General features: G+C 35.1%; 1 protein-coding gene across 1 annotated transcript in view; it reads left to right on the forward strand.

The window, feature by feature from the left end:
- KERA (keratocan) overlaps positions 1–6,811 on the forward strand; it is an 8,158-nt gene extending 1,347 nt beyond the window's left edge. Inside the window, exons 2-3 of the mRNA XM_007449109.1 lie at positions 611–1,504; positions 5,813–6,811. Of these exons, the coding sequence (XP_007449171.1) occupies positions 619–1,504; positions 5,813–5,988 (1,062 nt within the window). The 5' untranslated portion in view covers positions 611–618 and the 3' untranslated portion in view covers positions 5,989–6,811. The remainder of the gene's footprint in view (positions 1–610; positions 1,505–5,812) is intronic.
- Positions 6,812–19,935: the final 13,124 nt, after the last annotated feature.

Consider the following 19,935-nt stretch of genomic DNA (forward strand, 5'->3'; position numbering starts at 1 on the left):
CTTTCCCTAAACCCCCAAAATAAAACTTACCTGAGAAGTTGAGCAACAGAGCAAGAGATTAATCACACATTTTTCTTCAAATCCTAAAATTTTCCTTCACAAAAAATTGCTAAAATGTTCTTTGATCTCTCTATTTCTTTGGTTGAAGGGCCAAAGAGCCTGGGAAATCTCATCCAGATGTTCTGCTTATTTGGGAGTAAAAGTGAAAGCATATGCCAACTTCTTAGGAACAACATAGACTCTAAATTTGAGTTATTAAAAGGTCACTTTTTGTACTCGTGTGTTCAACTCTGGATTTCAGTTAACTTCCTTGCATTAAATAGCTTGAAATGGAAAAGCACTTAAGAGTTCCTAAAACTTGCTTTTACTTTCTTGGTTTTCATTGTGATTGGGTTAAAACCAGAAAGTTACAAGTTGGTGAGTCAGTTTCAGTGTTTGCAAAAATGCTTTGCAGATAGTGCCCACTAAATAGGTGGGTATTCGTTGACAAATATGTATGAAATGCTGACATGTCTTCACCTCCCCACCCCTCTTATCGATCATTTTGGGGCATGCAGTTATCTAAAGGTCAAGATCGTTAAACATCTGACAATTGTATCCCTTACTCTAGGTACTAAAATGGCAACCACAATCTGTTTCATCATCTGGGTGTTATTCATAACAGATACTGTATGGACTCGAAGTGTGAGACAGGTTTATGAGGCAAATGATTCAGAGGACTGGATGGTGCATGACTTCCATTGTCCCAGGGAGTGTTTCTGTCCCCCCAGTTTCCCTACTGCTTTGTACTGTGAAAACCGGGGTCTCAAAGCAATCCCTGCTATACCATCAAGGATCTGGTATCTTTATCTTGAAAACAACCTGATAGAAACCATTCCTGAGAAGCCATTCGAGAATGCCACCCAGCTGAGATGGATAAATCTAAACAAGAACAAAATAACCAACTATGGAATTGAAAAAGGAGCCCTGAGCCAACTGAAGAAGCTGCTTTTCTTATTTCTGGAAGATAATGAGCTAGAGGAGGTACCTTCTCCATTGCCAAGAAGTTTAGAACAATTACAATTAGCTAGAAACAAGGTGTCCAGAATTCCTCAAGGGACCTTTAGCAATCTGGAGAACCTGACCCTTCTTGACCTGCAGCACAATAAACTATTAGACAATGCCTTTCAAAGAGACACCTTTAAAGGACTCAAGAACCTCATGCAGCTAAATATGGCTAAGAACTCCCTGAGGAATATGCCACCAAGATTACCAGCCAATACTATGCAGCTGTTTTTAGACAACAATTCCATTGAAGGAATACCAGAAAATTATTTTAATGTGATTCCTAAAGTGGCCTTCCTGAGACTCAACCACAACAAATTATCAGATGCTGGCCTCCCTTCTAGTGGTTTTAATGTATCATCAATTCTAGATCTTCAGCTGTCTCACAATCAACTCACAAAGGTCCCCAAAATCAGTGCTCATCTGCAGCACCTTCACCTCGATCATAACAAAATTAAAAGTAAGTAACCGTCAGCGTGTGTCTTTGACTAAGATATTCGTGGTTATTAAATTTATTCTATATCTTCTTTAAGAATATCAATAATGTTCATTTTCTCTCCAGCTCTCGTGCCCTTAAATATTTTTTTTAGTGTATTTTCAAGTTTTGTCTATTCACAGACAGTGTCAATGAACCAAGAAGTTCAAATGTTCAAATTGCAAATTGAAAAGTGGATTTTAGTAATCTACAGAGGGCTATTACCTGTTGGAGAAACTAAATGTCTCTATCTTCTTTTACTCTGAGGAGATTCTGATATTTCTGCCTCAGTGGGCAGACTTATTGAAGAAAGTGTACCAGCCACAAGCAACCTCATGAATAGTAATAGAAGGAATATGATTTAGGAGGTATCAGGAAGGAACCTCTGTCCTAAAACCTACAGGACAGCTGATGCCTACAGTCACCCTAGTTAGAATTTCTGCTTTAGATCAGTGGGTTTCTCAAACTTTAGAGTACACAGATGGGTGGCCCGATCACAGAGTTTCTGATTGAGTAGGTCTGGTGGGACCTGAGACTTTTCATTTCTAGCAAGTTTCCTAGGTATGCTGAGATTGATGTTCTGGGGACCATACATGGGAAACCAATATTGTACTTTAAGGCTTTGCGCAACTGAAATTGAAACAAATGTCCCTGGAAGTTGGCAACTCCTTAGGACTAATGGCAGTCAACAAGGTAGAATACATACTCTTTCCTGAAAATAGCTTTTTTTTTTTTAACATCCTTATTGGAGTACAATTGCTTTACAGTGTTGTGTTAGTTTCTGCTGTATAACAATCAGCTCTATGCATATGTATATCCCCATATCCCCTCCCTCTTGCGTCTCCCTCCCACCCTCCTTATCCCACCCCTCTAGGTGGTCACAAAGCACCGAGCTGATCTCCCTGTGCCATGCAGCTGCTTCCCACTAGCTATCTATTTTACATTTGGTAGCGTATATATGTCCATGCTACTCTCTCACTTCGTCCCAGCTTACCCTTCCCCCTCCCCGTGTGAGAGATGAGTGCAAAGTGTCTTGGAGGCAGAGGTACCATGAAGGGAAGAAGTGGTTATAGAAAGAAGGGGCTGGGGACGTTAAAGGCAAACTTAGCATCTTCACAATTATGCCTGAGACCAGGATGACTCAGGTGTAGATGTAGACGATATCTTGGTCCAGCTACAGGGGATGATACCAGCCTGGCAAGTATCCATGCATGCTCCACCCTAGCACAAGCCCTTTAGAAAGCTAATCTTGAAGAGGTTTCTGAACAACCTTATAAAATACATTCCTAAAATGAGAATCAATTGGATGGTTCGCAGGAAAATGACACAGATAATTGTCAGAAGGTTGTGCTGCCTGCTTATTACTCACTAAACTTTTCATTAAGCAAATAATTACATAAACATCCAACCTATAAGAATAGACTATTTTGCACTGGGTATTCTTCAGTTTTTCAGTATTTTTTGTTTTTTTTCTAACAGCATACTTGAGCATAAAATCCAGGAACTCATGAGCAGGCTGCTCCCACCGCAGTGATTTTTTTCCATGGTGATGAGACACATTGTTTAATCTTGTAGTTAAAGCAAGAGATGCAACAGAAAAAATAAATGTTAATAGCTGAATCTGTGCATTGAACCAAATAGTACGGCAGCCAATATCAAGCTAAATAAATGTAATTTTTTTCCTGATGAAAGTTCTGTGCTTCTACAGGTGCATTCCTTACCTGACAACAAAAGTCCCATAGACATTTGATGCAGGAACTTAATTTAAAGGGATTCCACATAGAGCGCTATTTGTGAATTGGGAATTCCCCTGAAGTGGGTGGGAACTTGAGAATGAGAGTGTTCAGGAGGGAGATAGCAAAATTCAACACATAGTTGGGCACCTCTGCTAGGTACTTACATAGTTTTACAAAGTTACACAAAGAAGAGGACTCTGTTCTTCCTCCACTTTTATTTTAGAGAGTTTTTTTCAAAGTTTTCTCATATATTTCTATTTTCCAATCATTCTCATACCTTAATGTGCATCAGAATCACCTGGAGGGCTTATAAAACACAGGCTGCTGGGCTCCAGCCTCTGGGTTTCCCACCTAACAGGTATGGGGTGGGGTCTAACCACGCATTTCTCAGGTAGTATGGCTGCTGCTGGTCCAGGGACCACACTTTAAGAACCACAAATTGATCATCAAAAGAACCTTGTGGGCTATTATTAGGAGTTTCTGAAGAAAGAAAAACTGAGGCTCAACTAAGTGAGGCTATTTTTCCAAGGACAAAGGATAAGTATAATAGCCAGGACCTGAACCTAAGGTTTCCCATATTAGGTGTTTTTTCCCCCACTCCAACATTATTATCATAGCACATTTTTCTTCAATGCCTAAAATATGAGACTTAAGACAAATTTCTATCAATAGAGGTAAAAATCGTTTTCCCAGCAACAACATCAACAAAGAGAAATTGATTTACTTGCTGCTTAATGTAGATATCAAGCATGGTCATTTCTATATTCCAAGAAAAGAAATGGAAAAGAAGAATTTCCCTGGCAAGAGTTCTTGGCTCACCATTATATAACAATGCATTATAATAACTGCTAAAGTACTTACTTCTTCTTACCTCATAATCTAGTCTAGTTGTTAATGAAGTGGTTGCCAAGAAACATACCTCTTATATGAAGAGTTCACAGAATTTATAGGACAGTGAACTTTTCTTATCCAAAATGATGGAAATACTTATTTCTTCTGAACACCTTAGGGGACTTTAAATTTGACAAAAATGTTATCTATTTGAACAAGTTACTTCTTGGTACTCTCAGAAACATTATAATTAATTTATGAAAATATAATTAAATTTAGAATGCTTGTTTTTACATTCTATTTATTCACATATGCATGGGTTATGGGTCATGAGGGTGATAAGGTTAGGAGATAACACATCAGAAAGGACATAATCTCTCCAGCAGGCAAGGGACCCTGTGTAGTAGGAAAGGGACGAGGCTGGGACTCCGCTCTGCCACTTACTTGCTGAAATACCTGGTGCACATTGCCTTACCCATCTGAACCACTATCTCAGCAATGCCCAGGTGGGGAGAATAATACTGTTGCCCAATACAGGTTGTGTCATGATAAGGTTATAATATATGTAAGAAAAAATACCTTGATGAACAGAAATCTGCTATACAGAGTCATTATGTTTAGCAAGTTGAATTCACAAAATGGCATAAGATCGGAACAAAGCACCCTCACTGTAAGCATAAAATCCTTCAGAACAAGTCAGGACACAAAAGCAAGGTCATTGCCAAAGTTAGTTGGGTCTTATCTTCTAAGGGAAGATCGCTTCCTCAAAACAGTTTCAAAATAGGATTTAAAAGGAGTACATGAATTCATGGTTGAGATCAGCTATTATGCACACTTGTCAAAATTTCGCTGGTTTAAGAGGCTTTCTCTCCTGAATGCTCCTAAACTTCAGTATAGACATTGATGCCAAGGGCTCTGATCCAAGGCAGGTACATGATTTCTCACATCTTATCCATATGTAATTGTGATGCACACTAAAGTTTGAGACGGGATAGTCTCAAACTTTAGTGATGCACACTAAAGTTTGAGACGGGATAGTTCCTGGTTTGAATTTTTGTAATTCAGTTCTTGGCAAATGTTTCCTTTCCAATTAAATACACTTAAGTATGGAGATTCAAGGTTGTTTTCTGCAAATATCACATATATAAAGTTATATTAATTGCACTTAAAAAAAAAACTTATCATGTACTACTAGTTCGAGTGTTTGCATTTTTTTAAGGTAACTTTCAAGCACCTTCTCTAATAATAGACTGGCTTTCTTCCTTTGCATCCATCTACTCCTCCATTCCACCATGCACCTACCCATTCTTTCAGTACCAGCTCTGAACCATTGTTTCCACCTCTAATGCCCAAATGCTACCTTTCTCATTCTACAGTAATCAAATCATGCCTTATCTGGCTTGCTAAAGGAAGAAGACAAGTGATATATCTTATACACCTTTTTTCCATCACAACTTTTAACAATATGTCCTTTCTAGTGCTCTGTATTAAGCATAGCAAAATATGGACTGAGATGACTATGTGTACGTTGCACATTTTTTCAGGGTTACTTCTATAAAACAGATATGCATAACTTCCAGCTTACACAAAAAGGGTTTGTCTCTCTTCCACTTTCATAGACCAGGCCACTAGACCCTCCATAGGACTGTTATAAGAGCTCTTGGTCTTCCCATCCTTAGTCTCTTGTATTCCAGTTCATTTATTCATGCTTTCTTTGTCTCCGTAGATGTGAACGTCTCTGTAATATGTCCTACCACTCCTATCACATTGCCTGCGGAACAGGATTCCTTCAGTTATGGACCTCATCTTCGCTACCTCCGTCTGGATGGAAATGAAATCAAACCACCAATCCCAATGGATTTAATGATATGCTTCAGGCTCCTTCAGGCTGTCATTATTTAAACATGTCTTCAACAATCTAAAATTCACTTAATGAGTTCATATTTCTGACCTGAAATTTGGTTGCCATTCATAGGTTTAAGATATCATATCATATCATATCACTTTTCTAATTGCTTATGGCCACCATTTTTATTTGTATGGCTTACTTTTTTTCTATTCAAAGTTGCTTTTCCCCATGATATGTAGCACAGACTGCTTTTCTTTAATTAATAAAACAGACACAGAGTTAAGATAGTTTATCAACTCAAAGATAGTTCCTTTTCATCTCTTTTCATCTCTCACAGCTTATTAATACCAAATAGTACAAATACATTGTGATTCAATAGGAAGGTTGTATTTGTTTGCAAATGTTCAAAATTGCTTATGCAGATATTATATTCACAGTATAAACACAACATCTAACAGGAGGTAGGAATTTCTAGAGAAAATGAAAAAATGAGATATTTCTTTATTATAATTATAAAGAAATAATTAAATTTAGATTGTTAAGTAACATTTGTAAGTATAAGTTTGGTATTTAGCTCAAAAATGGGTATGAAATGCATCGAATACTTTATAACAAGAAAATTCTAGTCATTTAATATCAAATAACAGAGCAACAGTCATTTTTAGTTCATTATACCTATTTCTTATACCTGCTATTCTTAGATATAGTACAGTGTACTCTAGCAATTAAAGTTCTACATTTATTGCAACACATTTCTGACAGAATCTTAAGTGTTTTAACACTTGAAATCCACTTGAATTGCAAATTGTTCAGTCCTTATATTTGCCAGTGTTTTTGTATTTCTGAAATAAAAAGAGTGAATGCTTTCTAACAAAACAGAAGTAAAATATTTATTTCAGGAGGCTTATTCACAAGTCTTATTAAGAATATATTTTTAATAAAAAGTGTTACAGTAACAATTAGTTCCATTTTTCTAGCACGAATACATTAAAATATATTTTCTCCTACCCGTTTTCCTCTTTTATCCAGTGAACACAAGAAAAAATTTATATTCCAATCACTTGACATAATATACCTGTTTCTCATGAGTCAAAAACAAAACAAAACAGGATTTTGTTAAGTACCAAAGTACAGTTTTCTTATATTTCTGATTTTGTTAGATATATGTTATTAACAATAAATATTCCATACAGATTAATACATCTATTTATATATTTTTTTCCAGACATTATTCTGAAAAATTCTATAAATATATTTCCTTGGAAAAAGGATCATATACACTTGTGAATCACCACATTAATGAAAGCCCAACATGCTACTTTAATCCAAGGCTTCTCAGAAAATTAATATGTTATTTTGTTATGTGAATTCCCAAGAAGAAAAAATAATGTGCAGGATTGCCTATGTATTTTCATACAAAAATTTATTTGGGGGTGGGAGGAAAGAACAATGAACATACATTGAACAGTTTTTTAATGCTGGCTGAAGGCAAGACATTAAGAAAACGAATAAGTTTAAAATACCTCAAAGCACATAAAGAAAATTATGAAAATAATGTCATATAAAATTATGTCATAAAAATACAGGTAATCAGATATCGTTAGGCTGGGGGAAAAGAATATGTTAACAGAAACAATAACTTTAAATATTTGAAAACTTGCTATGTGAAAAGGGGGATGACACATATTCCAGGAAGCTCCAAAATGAAAGTAAGTAGAACATATGAGTGAAATTTATAAGCAGCCATATTTCATAGCTAGCTAAGGAAGAGTTTTCTAATATTTGATCAGAGTCACCCAGCGATGGAAGCAGCTCTTCCTAAGGTACAGTTACCTACCACTGAAACTGTTCAGAGAGACAATTCAAGAGAAAGGATATAGCACAGGGAATTATACCCATTATCTTGTAATAACCTATAATGGAATATAATCTGCAAAAATACTGAATCATTATGCTGTACACCTGAAACTAACACAATACTGTAAATCATCTATACTTCAATTAAAAAAAATGAAAGGATGTGAAAAGAATTCCTGATCTGAAAGCAAAATTGTAAAATGTTCTTTTTAGACCTTTTCAACTCTAAGAATTTTCAGCCTTCCTTTTTCTCTTTCTTTCTTTCCTTCCTGTCTTTTTTCTTTATTTCATAAAATATATATTGAGTGCCATATATATAATAGACCAGGGGTCTCCAACTGGTCCTTGGCCTGTTAGGAATGGGGCCGCACAGCATGAGGTGAGCGGCAGTGAGTGAGCGAAGCTTCATCCTCCACTCCCTATCGCTCACATTACCTCCTGAACCATCGCCCCCCTCAACACCTGGTCCATGGAAAAGTTGTCTTCCATGAAACTGGTCCTTGGTGCAAGAAAGGTCGGGGACCGCTGTACTAGACTACACTACACACAGGGAATATAACAGTGTGCACGATTTATACTACAGTGGATGAGACACAAATTAGCTACATAATCACAAAAATATGTAAAATTTCATCTGTGATAAGTTATATTAACAGAGAGCTGCATGGTGCAAAGGAATTTGAAAGGAGGATTCCCTAAAGAAATAGTGGTTAAGGAAACACATAAAGCATGAGAAGTATTTAACCACACAGACTGAAAGGGGAGAATATTCCATTCCATGTTTAAAGAGTCTATAGTCCTAAGAACAATCTGGAAGTCACTGAAGAGTTTTAAGTCGTAAGAGATTACATTCATTGAGGCAATATCACCTAGTGGTAAAGAATACTAATACTGAAGCTAAAATTGCTGAGTTCAAATGCCAGCTTCACTGTTCTGTGGTCCTGGGCAGAATCTTTAAATTTTCTGTGTCTCAGTTTCTCCTAATCTATAAAATGAGGACAAATAATAATATCTACCTTATGGTGAGAATTAAATGAGTTACAATATGTAAATTGCCTTGAAGAGTGCATAACACATGGTAAGTGATAAATAAGTGTTTCTTATTATCATTGGGTGCATATGTATATAATATAAATAGATAGAGATATGTACTAGATAGATATATACAATATATTTATGCACATACATAAAAGTTTCTTCTTGGCTCAGTGAGTGAAACAATTTGGAGGAAACTAAGACTAGACATGAATTAGTTAGGATTTTAATACAAATTAGAAAAGAAATGGTATCTTGAAGTGTAAGTTCACTGATCGTGGTGGTAGAAGTAGAGAGAAGTGGACACTGTGAGAAAATCAGGAGGTAAAATTATTAGGATCTGCTGGCTGATTGGACAGACGGGAAGAGAGCAAGGAGGTGAGATGTTTTCTGATATGCATAATTGAATAGATGGCAGTACATTTCCTAAGGAGAACACATTTAGAAGAGAAGATCATGAGTTTGATTTCAGACGTGGTTAGTTTGAAATTATTTTTATTTATCCAAGAGTAGATGTCATGTAAGTTGTTGAATGAGGTCTATGAGAGGCCTGAATAGATATATAAACATGTAGGAGAAATTTTCTAAATTTTATTGATATTTCCAATAATTCTGGAAGAATTCTGCATTTAAATATTCATGCTCCCATGAGGTAAGACTGAGTCAGGGACAGAGGATGGATTAGGAGAATGCACACATAACTCTAAGCATTGACACATGAAGCTATGAGGAATAGAATGAGCTTTCTAAAATCAATTCCTTCATTTTTAATTTTTTTAATATATGCACAGTTACTAGAATGCCCCTAAAATTTATGAATCTTGATGTATACATTGTGACTATTAAGAAAATCAAGACGAATAGGAGATGAACCCAAGCTATTTTTAAAATTATGGGATCATAATAAACTCTCAATCCCTCATTTATGGCCCTAACTAAAACACAGAACAAAACAAAACAACATTATCCATGATCTCTGCATGTAAATATCATGAACATATAGGCAAAACAAAGAAAGAGAAAAGGCAGTGTCCAATGATAATGAGAAATGTATTTGCAAACAATAATGTTTAAAAAAATAAAGATGGGAGTCTTCCCTGGTGGCACAGTGGTTGAGAGTCCGCCTGCCGATGCAGGGGACACGGGTTCGTGCCCCGGTCCGGGAAGATCCCACATGCCGCGGAGTGGCTGGGCCCATGAGCCATGGCCACTGAGCCTGCGCGTCCGGAGCCTGTGCTCCGCAATGGGAGAGGCCACAACAGTGAGAGGCCCGCGTACTGCAAAAAAAAAAAAAAAAAAAAAGATGGACTTTTGGTAATAAGAACTTTATAACAGAATTTTTTATTTGATTTCCCTTAAAAAAAAAAAAAAAAAAAAACTAGACAGAACAACTGGCATGGTGGAAGAAAATTCCCAGATGACATCTTTGACAAAACTGGTGTCAAAGAATCCAATGAATTCTCCCAAATGGTTGAATGTAAATGTGTGTGTGTGTATACTGATAGATGATAGATAGATAGATGAGAGATGAATATATGTAGATACTTAAAACTTAAAATGTTCTAGGGACCATGCTTTGGCAAGGAGGAGTATAAAGTTTATTGGTTAAAGTTAGGATTGTATATAATATATAAGGAATAATTTTTAAAATAAACTTAACCACAATATGTAGGTAAAGAATGTATAACTGTCAAACTAATATAGAGAAAAATAGAATGACAAAGAGTATTTTTTGAGTCCAAAAGAAGGCAAGAAGAGAAAGGTAATAAAAGGACAATAGAATGCATCTAAAAAAGTAGTATATTTGAAGCCATGTATATTGGTAATTACATGGTACAGTGGTTAGGAACTTGTGCTTTAGAGGAAAAAGATTGAGTTTCAAATTCTGCCTGTGACATTTACTAACTATTTGATCTTTGGAAAATGTCTTAACATTTCTAAGCATTGGATCCTCATCTGCAAAATAGAAAACAATATCTACGATCTTATACTTTTGCTATGGAGATAAGAGAAAACAGATGTGCAGTTCTTGTCACCTGACACATAAAAAGTACCTGATAACTGATAGGTAGAAATTTTATTATAAGTAAGGACTCCAGTACACAAAATTGCACACATTTTCTCCAAACCAGACTATTTTACAAATAAGGAACTGAGAAAAATGATTGAACTGATCCAAGTTTTAAGTTTTAGTGCATTGGGAGGGTAAACAATGAAATGGAGTTGAGGGTTAAGGAGTGGGGCCAGTGAACCATGAGACTGAAGTTGGATAGTGAAAGACATGAAATCAGGAGGGGACAGGAAAATTGGAAGTAAGACTGAAGTACAGGTTGGAGGGGAATCACAGAATACAAGACCTGGAAGAAAATGAGTGATCTGAGCTTGGGAGACTATACCTTAAAATGTCTTGAGTCCCAATGCTAAGACATGGGATTCTCGGTGTGGCTATGGAAAGGAGCCACTAAAATGAGGAAGTGAATGTCACTGCGGTCAAAGAGACCAAAGAACTTTGAATTTGTAAGAATCTCAGATGCAAGTGCTTCCAGTTTATTTTAGCATCCTGGAATCAGAGAAGAGTCAGAACAAAATGAGAAAACCTTCAAACAATACAAATAGTTTTAAGTATCTTTGTTCAGTGTCATGGAGGTGCCGAATGGCAGATACAGGATTTAAACCCACGTAGTCTGGCTTCAGAGCTCCCACTTTCAATCACTATGTTATACCACCTCTCATGATAAAATATGCCATTATGGTTGAAAAAAATTAACAAAATTATTCTAAGATATTACATATATACTTACAGTAATTGATTATTAAAATACCAGTTTAAAAGTTTGTGTACTATGAAATTATATTTTGCATAATATCTGAAGCATTGCATGTATTGAAGGCAATTTATAATTTAGCAAAACAACAAAATGTCATATTTACAAAAAAACTCTAGGAAATTTTTGTTCTTTATGCAACTGAGACAGATCTCAGGAATACTTTGCTCAGAATATTTCTGTACTGGGAAAAGAAGGAAAATGATATAGTTGATATAGCTGATATATAATATCAGCATATTGTAGAATTCAAAATTGTTAAGTAAATATAACACGTAATTTATAAAATCACAGGGCTATTATCTTGAATTTTGAATTTATTGTTCTACCTTTGGAAAAATATCACTTTCTTTGTGACATTCAGCTGAGTAAACACAATTCAAGTGTAAAAAAGAGACTCGTTGTCAGTTCTTAAAGATTTCTTAAGACAAGTTAAAATTATCCTGGAAAAAAGATCAGAACAGTACAATCACTAGCAGGAAAAGTTATCTATAGTGTATATAATGGTGCCAGGGTTTGTTTCCAACAGGGCAAGAGCCCTACCATATATTCCATTTGCTGGCCTCCAGCCTGCATTAAAAGTGACATAACAAAGCTGTTGGTTAGTGGGAATATAGACCAGGAACACTATCCAGGTTGAGAAGTAGAAACATTGACTTCAGAGAGATGGAAAGAGAGATGGAGCAAACATATTTTCTATACAAGATTAGCAAATTTAGATCAAACACACAGTTTTTATACACTGTTTGTTTAGGAGGAAAGAGAAAGTGATTTAGGTGACAGTAGTTTCTGATGTATTAAAATCAAGGCTGATGAGATACAGTAGTAAGAGCATTAAGGATGTAGAGTCAGATACAAATGATTTGAATCCTAGATCTGCTAAGGGAACACGAGCAAGTTACTCAAACTCTTTGATCATTGGTTCTTTAATTAAAGTAGGCAGAGAATAATATGTACTTTACATGACAGTCCTCTGAGGATAAGAAATAGTGTATTTAAGATGCCTAGACTACAGTAGGTGCTTGGTAAATATCTTTTTAACTGAAGTATAGTTGATTTACAATATCATGTTAGTTTCAGGTGCACAGCACAGCAATTCAGTTATATATATATATATACACACACACATATATATGTGTATATATATATATATATGTGTGTGTGTATATATATATGTACATATATATATATTCTTCAGATTCTCTTCCCTTACAGGTTACTAGAAAATATTGAGTATAGTTCCCTGTGCTATACAGTAGGACCTTGTTGATTATTCAATAAATATTATTATCATTAGTATTATTGGTCTTATTATTTGAATTCCTTAAGCAAAGTTATGCTAAAGAAGTTTTAGACAGTAATATATCTGGAAGAAATATGTGATAAAGCAAATATAGCAAAGTGATAATGATAAAGTCAAAAGGCCTAGAATATAGGTGCTCACTGTAAAATTCTTTCAATAGTGTTGCTTGAAAATTTTTATCATAATTTTAGAAAAAAATACCTAGAGGTAGAAAAAGGACTTGAAAATGTGTTAGGCTTTTTTCACTCATAATCTAATGGTTTGTAGAGGCTCCAAAATACTAATTATATTACTGAACCTATCAAAATCTTTAAATGCATATTTCTTTACTGTATTGGAGAAATCCAGTGTTCACCCACACTATTTTCTTCTCTTTCTTGGCACACTGAAGGATTAAACTTTCCCGTCTCCTTGAAAGAAAGGAGAGAAGCCATATGATAAGTTCTGGCCACTGGGCAATGAGTGGAAGTGATAGGTATCACTTCCAGGTCAAAGGATTTCATTGCTGAGGTGCAATCCTCTTTTCCATTCCACTGTTGTGAGGGAGAGAAATATACACATGCTCCAGGTTCCCATGGTAGTGAGTCTTGTCTGCCACTCTGTCAGCTCTCTCTCTAGCTCTCTGGTGGATTATATGGGACAGAGTTGCCCTGCTAACTGCCATAGGGACAGATAGCATTTGAGGGAAAGTAACTTGGAGGGTGGGTATTAAGCCGTTGGAATTTGTGGTTATTTGTTATTATGGCATTACAGCCTATCCTTAATAATTCATTCATATTTTGCATATCTTTTCAGTGATGTAAACTGATAAAGTTTGAAAACAGTGCTATATAATCAGTTTAATGTTTTCCATTTAAGTTATTTATAACTAAATGATACATGAGCTTAGTAAAAAATCAAATAACGAAGAAAAGCTTCCAATAAAAATAACAGTGACTTCCTGCCCCACCCTTTCAACCCAGTCCAGTTCTCTAGAAGTGACATTTTAAATGTTTATTGGTTTAATTTTTTGTAGTTTTCTCAATACTGCTGATAACATGTTTTTATCGTTCTTGATTTAGCAAGTTTATGCATGCTTTATTGACTCTGATATAGAGAACGATTTAGCATACTCACACCTATCCACTCCCTTATTCCTAGATTTTGATAGCTATCTTATTATCTGTATTTCTTGACTTAGGCAATAAACAAATAAAACCTTACAGTTCTATTTCTAGTTTCAACAACTCTAGAAAATTATCTCAAATTTTCTCTATGTGAAAAGAGAAACCTTCCTCTATTCTTCCATCATCTTCTGTGAAATATTCCTTTAATTTCATGGTCAAAGTTGTTCAAGTTTACCTCTTCTTAAACATTAACTACGTTTTCCATGCATTGCCTATAAACTGATTCTAAAATGTGAAAGTTTAAAAATGACAGTTTAGTGTATAGTGAGTATATAAATATCTTTTTTTCCAAGGTTAGGATAAGAGATGGGCTTCTTTTCTGTATCCATCCTTCAGCAAATACTGAAATGTAACTTTGTCCTCTCTGACACACCAGTTGACACATGTTCATTTTCTTTCCACTATCATCCAAAGAGATGTTGAAATCTGCCATCCACAGTTGACGTCCTCCTGAATCCTCTTTGCTGTAATAAGTTTAGTCCTTTTAAAAATTCTGTGCAATGATTTCAATGGGATCCTGGGAAAACATGAGACAAGTGTGCTTAGACAGCATCTTCCCTGTCCATCATTATGCTACTAAAGATTTAATGTCATGTAGCTGTTTGAAATCTTCTACCTGGAGTGTGTATATGAGTCTTGTGTTGAGATCAATGTTTGAAGCAGGAAGGAGAAGTTTTAGGGAAAGTGTCAGGAAGTGGGGAGTTAAAGGTAAAGGTGTATAGAATAGGGTGTCATAAGGGAGCCACAGCAGGAAGGGAGAGGAATTATGCATGGTCCCCTGGGTTACGTGACTGCGGTGACTGAATCTGAATGACCTTTGACAACATTTAGGCTTTCAAATGTAGAAGTAGGCACTTATTTCATTTTGAGAGTAAATATTGTATATGCTTTTAGTAAAACTGCATTGCTCTATTAGGCTTATATAAACAGCTTTGCTCAAATGTTCCACTGTTAGTAATACAACAACACCTCGTCTCCATACACTTTCACTCCCTGTATGCCTGATATTAGTAGGATTACTGTTTTCTCTAATTACAAGATTTTGTTCTTCAGTTAAATATTGAAATTATCATGTAGCTTCCTCCTCTCTCTTCCTTTTTTTAATTTATGGAACTCCAAACAACTTATAGTTGATTATCATTCTTTCTAAATTTTCAGTTAAATGTGCTTCTCTTTTTAAAACATTAAAATCTTTATATTCTTATGAGTGACAGTTGTATTAGTTTGCTAGGGCTACCAACACAAAATAGCACAGATAGGGTAGCTTAGACAGCAAAAATTTCTTTTCTCACCGTGTTGACAGGTTTGGTTTCTCCCGAGGCCTCTCTCCTTGGCTTTCAGGTGGCCGTTTTGTCCCTGTGTCCTCACATGGTCCTTTCTCTGTGCACATGAAATCCTGGTATCATTCAGGATGTTCAAATTTCCTCTTCATAGAAGTACACCAGTCAGATTAGATAAGAATTTACCTTAAAAAACTCACCTTTTTAAAGAATTTATCTCCAAATACAGTCCATTCTGAGGTACTGGGGATTATGGCTTTAACGTATAAATTTTGGGGACACAAATCATTCTATAACAGTAGTCCTCAGAAAATTTAATATTTTCTTTTCTTGACTGTCTAAGTATTTTACTGAACAACTAATAAAGGTACACAATAATAGACTGTGTGAGTGTTTCTCCCACATTTTATCAGACTAACTGTTACTGTTCACTAATATACACAGGTATATCTGCTAGGTGCTTAGTGCTTAAAGGAAAATCTGACTGCATTAGTAGCTATTGCTATAAAAATCTTTGCATACAAGAGAGCCCAGAAAAAGGAAAACACATCAATCACTACTAGATTCGACCCCCAGTTATCAGCCCTACAAAATACATCAAACTTTAAATATAGACATGCATAATTTCTGATAGAAATAAAACTAATTAGTGTTCTCTGAAAGCAGTTCATTGCTTAGGAAGATGAAAATTGGTACTCTCGGAATCTAAGCAAATAAACCTTATGAAGAATGAATACTCAATCTAAATTATTAGCAATACTAAATGGCCAAGATAGTTCAACAATTCCTAAGTTATCTGACAGAATCTTTTGATCCTAAATAATAATTCCAAATATTCCAGTATTTCTCCAAATATTTGGAAAAAGATCTCAACAGGATAAAATGAGAATTGCCAAGTCAATTCTGTGTTTATAATAGAAAACAGCTGTGACTGAGGGCACTGAATTAATATTCCAAGTTATCTTTCTGAATTGGAATTATGAATTTGAACATGTTCACAAGAAAATAAAATAAGCCCACACCCATTTGAAATGATCTTTACAGATGCTACGTAAATATATACTGATCCACTTTGCAATTAAATACCACATAATTAGTTCAGGGACTTCATGCCAAAAGTATGTTGTAATTCTACTAAATTTAAATTGTGCATAGTGGTAAATGAGAATAAACATTCCAAAATGATAGCTCATTTAACATTTTCACACACACAGACACAGACACATACACATGCACAACAGAATTAAACCAATGCAAATCTGGAAATAATTATATCATCTCTTTACTGGCAAACCCAAAGGAAAAGTTCACAAGAAAACTAGTTTTACATTTAATTTCTCATATTTCATGCAAGGAATATGAAAAAATAAATGATGGCAAAAAAATGGTTTCTATATATCTTTGTTGCATAGACTGCTTATTCTATGAACATACTGTAAAAATGTCCAAATGTTCTTTCTTTATCTACTTTACTAAATGATAAGTATTTTAATTCCAGATGGTACATATTACACAATATCATTCATTGAAAGCTGTGTGATTCCAAGCACATAAGACCCGTTTGCAAGAAAGTAAATGCTCTACAGTTCCTTTCTTTTTGGGTTGTTGTTTCTATTTCTTTCTCCCCTCCCATTTTTTGCAACAGACAGCAGTATTAATTTCTGGGAGTGTGACATCTAACAGTACCTTTGAAAAGCAACAAAGATTCAGACACCATGAACTATTCTAAGTGAAAAGTTAGCCTGTAGTCATGATTCTTTTAATAAGCATTTCTTAAGCTATGTACTTTGTCTAGGGAAGTCTGAAGGGCTCTGCAGTAGAGTAGCTAAAGTGAAAAAGCAAACAAACAAACAAAAACTAAGAACCTTTACACAGCAAAGAAACTAATCAGTCCAATTTGAGTGGAAGATAATGTGTCAAAAATATTATGCTATGTCTATATGAGATTTTATTTTAATTAGAAAGTAGAATTAGAAGTCCTAGCAGAGTCCTAGGTCCTGATAGAATCAGTTTCCTGTAATCTATTAGCCCATAAGCTCAGAGAAGATAATTTAGTCCATGAGGTTATGGCTGAGATTAAGACGAAAAATACACATAAAGAAACAAATGGCTGCCGTTTTTAACCACAAAAAGTAAATTGCTATATATATTTATAATGTTATGAATATACAATATCTAATATGTATTGAGCAATAAATAGTAGAAGTTTCAACTGCACAAACAAATCAACAAAATTTAGAGCAAATCAAAAATCAAAGATGTTATCTCTCAGTCTGGAAAGAAAGAGATTGAAGCTCAGCTCACTTCTATTTCTGGTTGACTCCAGCCACAGGGAACATGCTCTCACATCCTGTAATTGGTGGCAAGTAAACAACAGATTATACTTGTTCATCACACCACTGACTTCTTGTATGATTTCAGGCAACTACAACCTATCTAGACTTTAATTTTCTTAATTGTTAATGAGATTAATAATAGGTGCTACAGCAAAATGGTTGGTCGGTTATGTCAACAGCCTCTGCTGATTCCCATTTTCTATTTTCCACTTCTCTATAGACACTGGAAAAGCTAAACATTTACTTTCCAATTCTCCCTTTGTCCTAATTTCAGTTGTCCCCAAAGCACATTCTGAGACAAAGATCTGGGTGTGAAAGAAAAGAAAATAATTTAGAAGGAAGTGAAGTAGGAAAGCCAGTAAAGGAGGCATTAATAAGCAATCACCATGGAGGCAAATAGGGATCCAACACTCTGCGGACTCTGAGAAACTATGGAGAAGATCTCCCAAAATTATCCAGTGAGAGATGAGGAAGCTGGGGGTTCTTGTATAACTACTCCCATTCTTACCCATTCAACTTTCCACCTCTGTAAAATGGACAAGTGAACATGACTGCACCGTGAATAATTGGACACATAGGCATAGTTTTTAAACGTTGTATTAAAAATATGTGCTGTTCAGTATTACAAATTTGTCTTGGTAGTAGGAAGAGTACAGAATTTGATCAGAGACCTGGGTTTTTTCTGGTTCTGGCTTTGCCACTAGCTGATAACAAAATAGAGTTGCCCCTCTGACTGGGCCTTAGAGTTTTGTTATTTGAGAAATGATAAGGTTGGATTGCTGATGAAACTAATTGTTTTTCCAGTTCTAAGTCCCAAGAATCTTTGATTAAATGCATTTTTATGATGTTTAGAATAACTTTACTCTTTTCTTTGTCAGACCCTAAAAATTTTCATTGCCGCTCGAAGGCTTTTCACTAAATAGAAAATAGAATGCCTTTCCAATGTCAGAAGGCCCTCTGTATTGTGAATAAATTAACATGGCTAAAACAAAATCTCTTTTCAGGAGAAACCAAATTATCTGTTAAAGTGACTGAACATAGCTCACACAAATTTTCATAATAGTCCATGTAGTACAAGCAATGCTACCTCAAGACTTGAAATTAGTCAATGTTTAATTTTGAATTTTAAAGAGAATGGTACCAGGTGTTAGTAATAAAGCTAGAATCCCAAACAAACCAAATCTTCAAAAAAAACTTTATGATTAAAATTGTTTCCTAAACTACCATATTATTGATGCCAGATGTTAATCATGAAAACAAGATAAAGAACTTATGCAGAGAGAAATTTCCATTTTAAACAGTAGGACATTAACTTATGAAAGTAATGAGTCAGGGTAAGTCAGATTAGCCAATAAGCCTCTGTAACTTATTAAAATGAACCATAGTTTGTATAGTCAAAATCTTTTTTACAGGACAAAATACATAATTTTTTTGGATAAAAGTCTTAGACTTGTGGAGGTTAGTGGCTATGTGACAAATGCACAGAAAGTTACATTTGAGAGATTTGGGGGACATTTTTCCCTTTTTTTGTATTTTTTCTACAATGAGTTTAGAGTCTCATTTATGGTCACTAGCTATGTCTCCAAATCCTGCCTTTCTCTTATAGTCCAAATCCACATTTCACAACTTTTGTAACATCTTTACCTGATTACTGCTTTAGCACCGGAGTCCCCATAGTGTTTGATCCCTTAGTATGTCCAAACTTCTTTTCTCTAAAAGTTCTTTCCTCAGGCTGATTTCCTTTTCATTCAATGAGTTCATTCATTCAAGCATTGCTTCATTTATTTATTATCTCTTCACTCAACAAACAAGGGATTGATATGTTGGCAGAAGCTAAGGCAGATATAAAGAACAATAAAATACAGCCTGCTCTTGAGGGGTCTACCAGGGCAGTATCATACAGGATAATTATAATAAAATGGAGTAATCCTATAGTTGCTATTAATGAAATCCTAAGCACTTCTTTACTCTGTAATTGTCAAGAAGTTTCCTCAGAGAGAATCAGTTGAATTTTGAATGCTGAGTAAAATTTTTCAGGGTACACAGAAAGGCAGTGGTACAGCATAACCCAAGTCAAAGAGAGAGAAATAAAAAAATGATAGCATGCCTAAAATTTAGATTCATATTTCAAAAAGTATAATTCCATTTATCCCTAATCCTTTGTATTGCTATTTTTGTGTATGTATATATATATATAT

This window comes from Lipotes vexillifer, unplaced genomic scaffold (assembly GCF_000442215.2).
Source record: "Lipotes vexillifer unplaced genomic scaffold, Lipotes_vexillifer_v1.1 scaffold415, whole genome shotgun sequence".
NCBI lineage: Eukaryota > Metazoa > Chordata > Mammalia > Artiodactyla > Lipotidae > Lipotes > Lipotes vexillifer.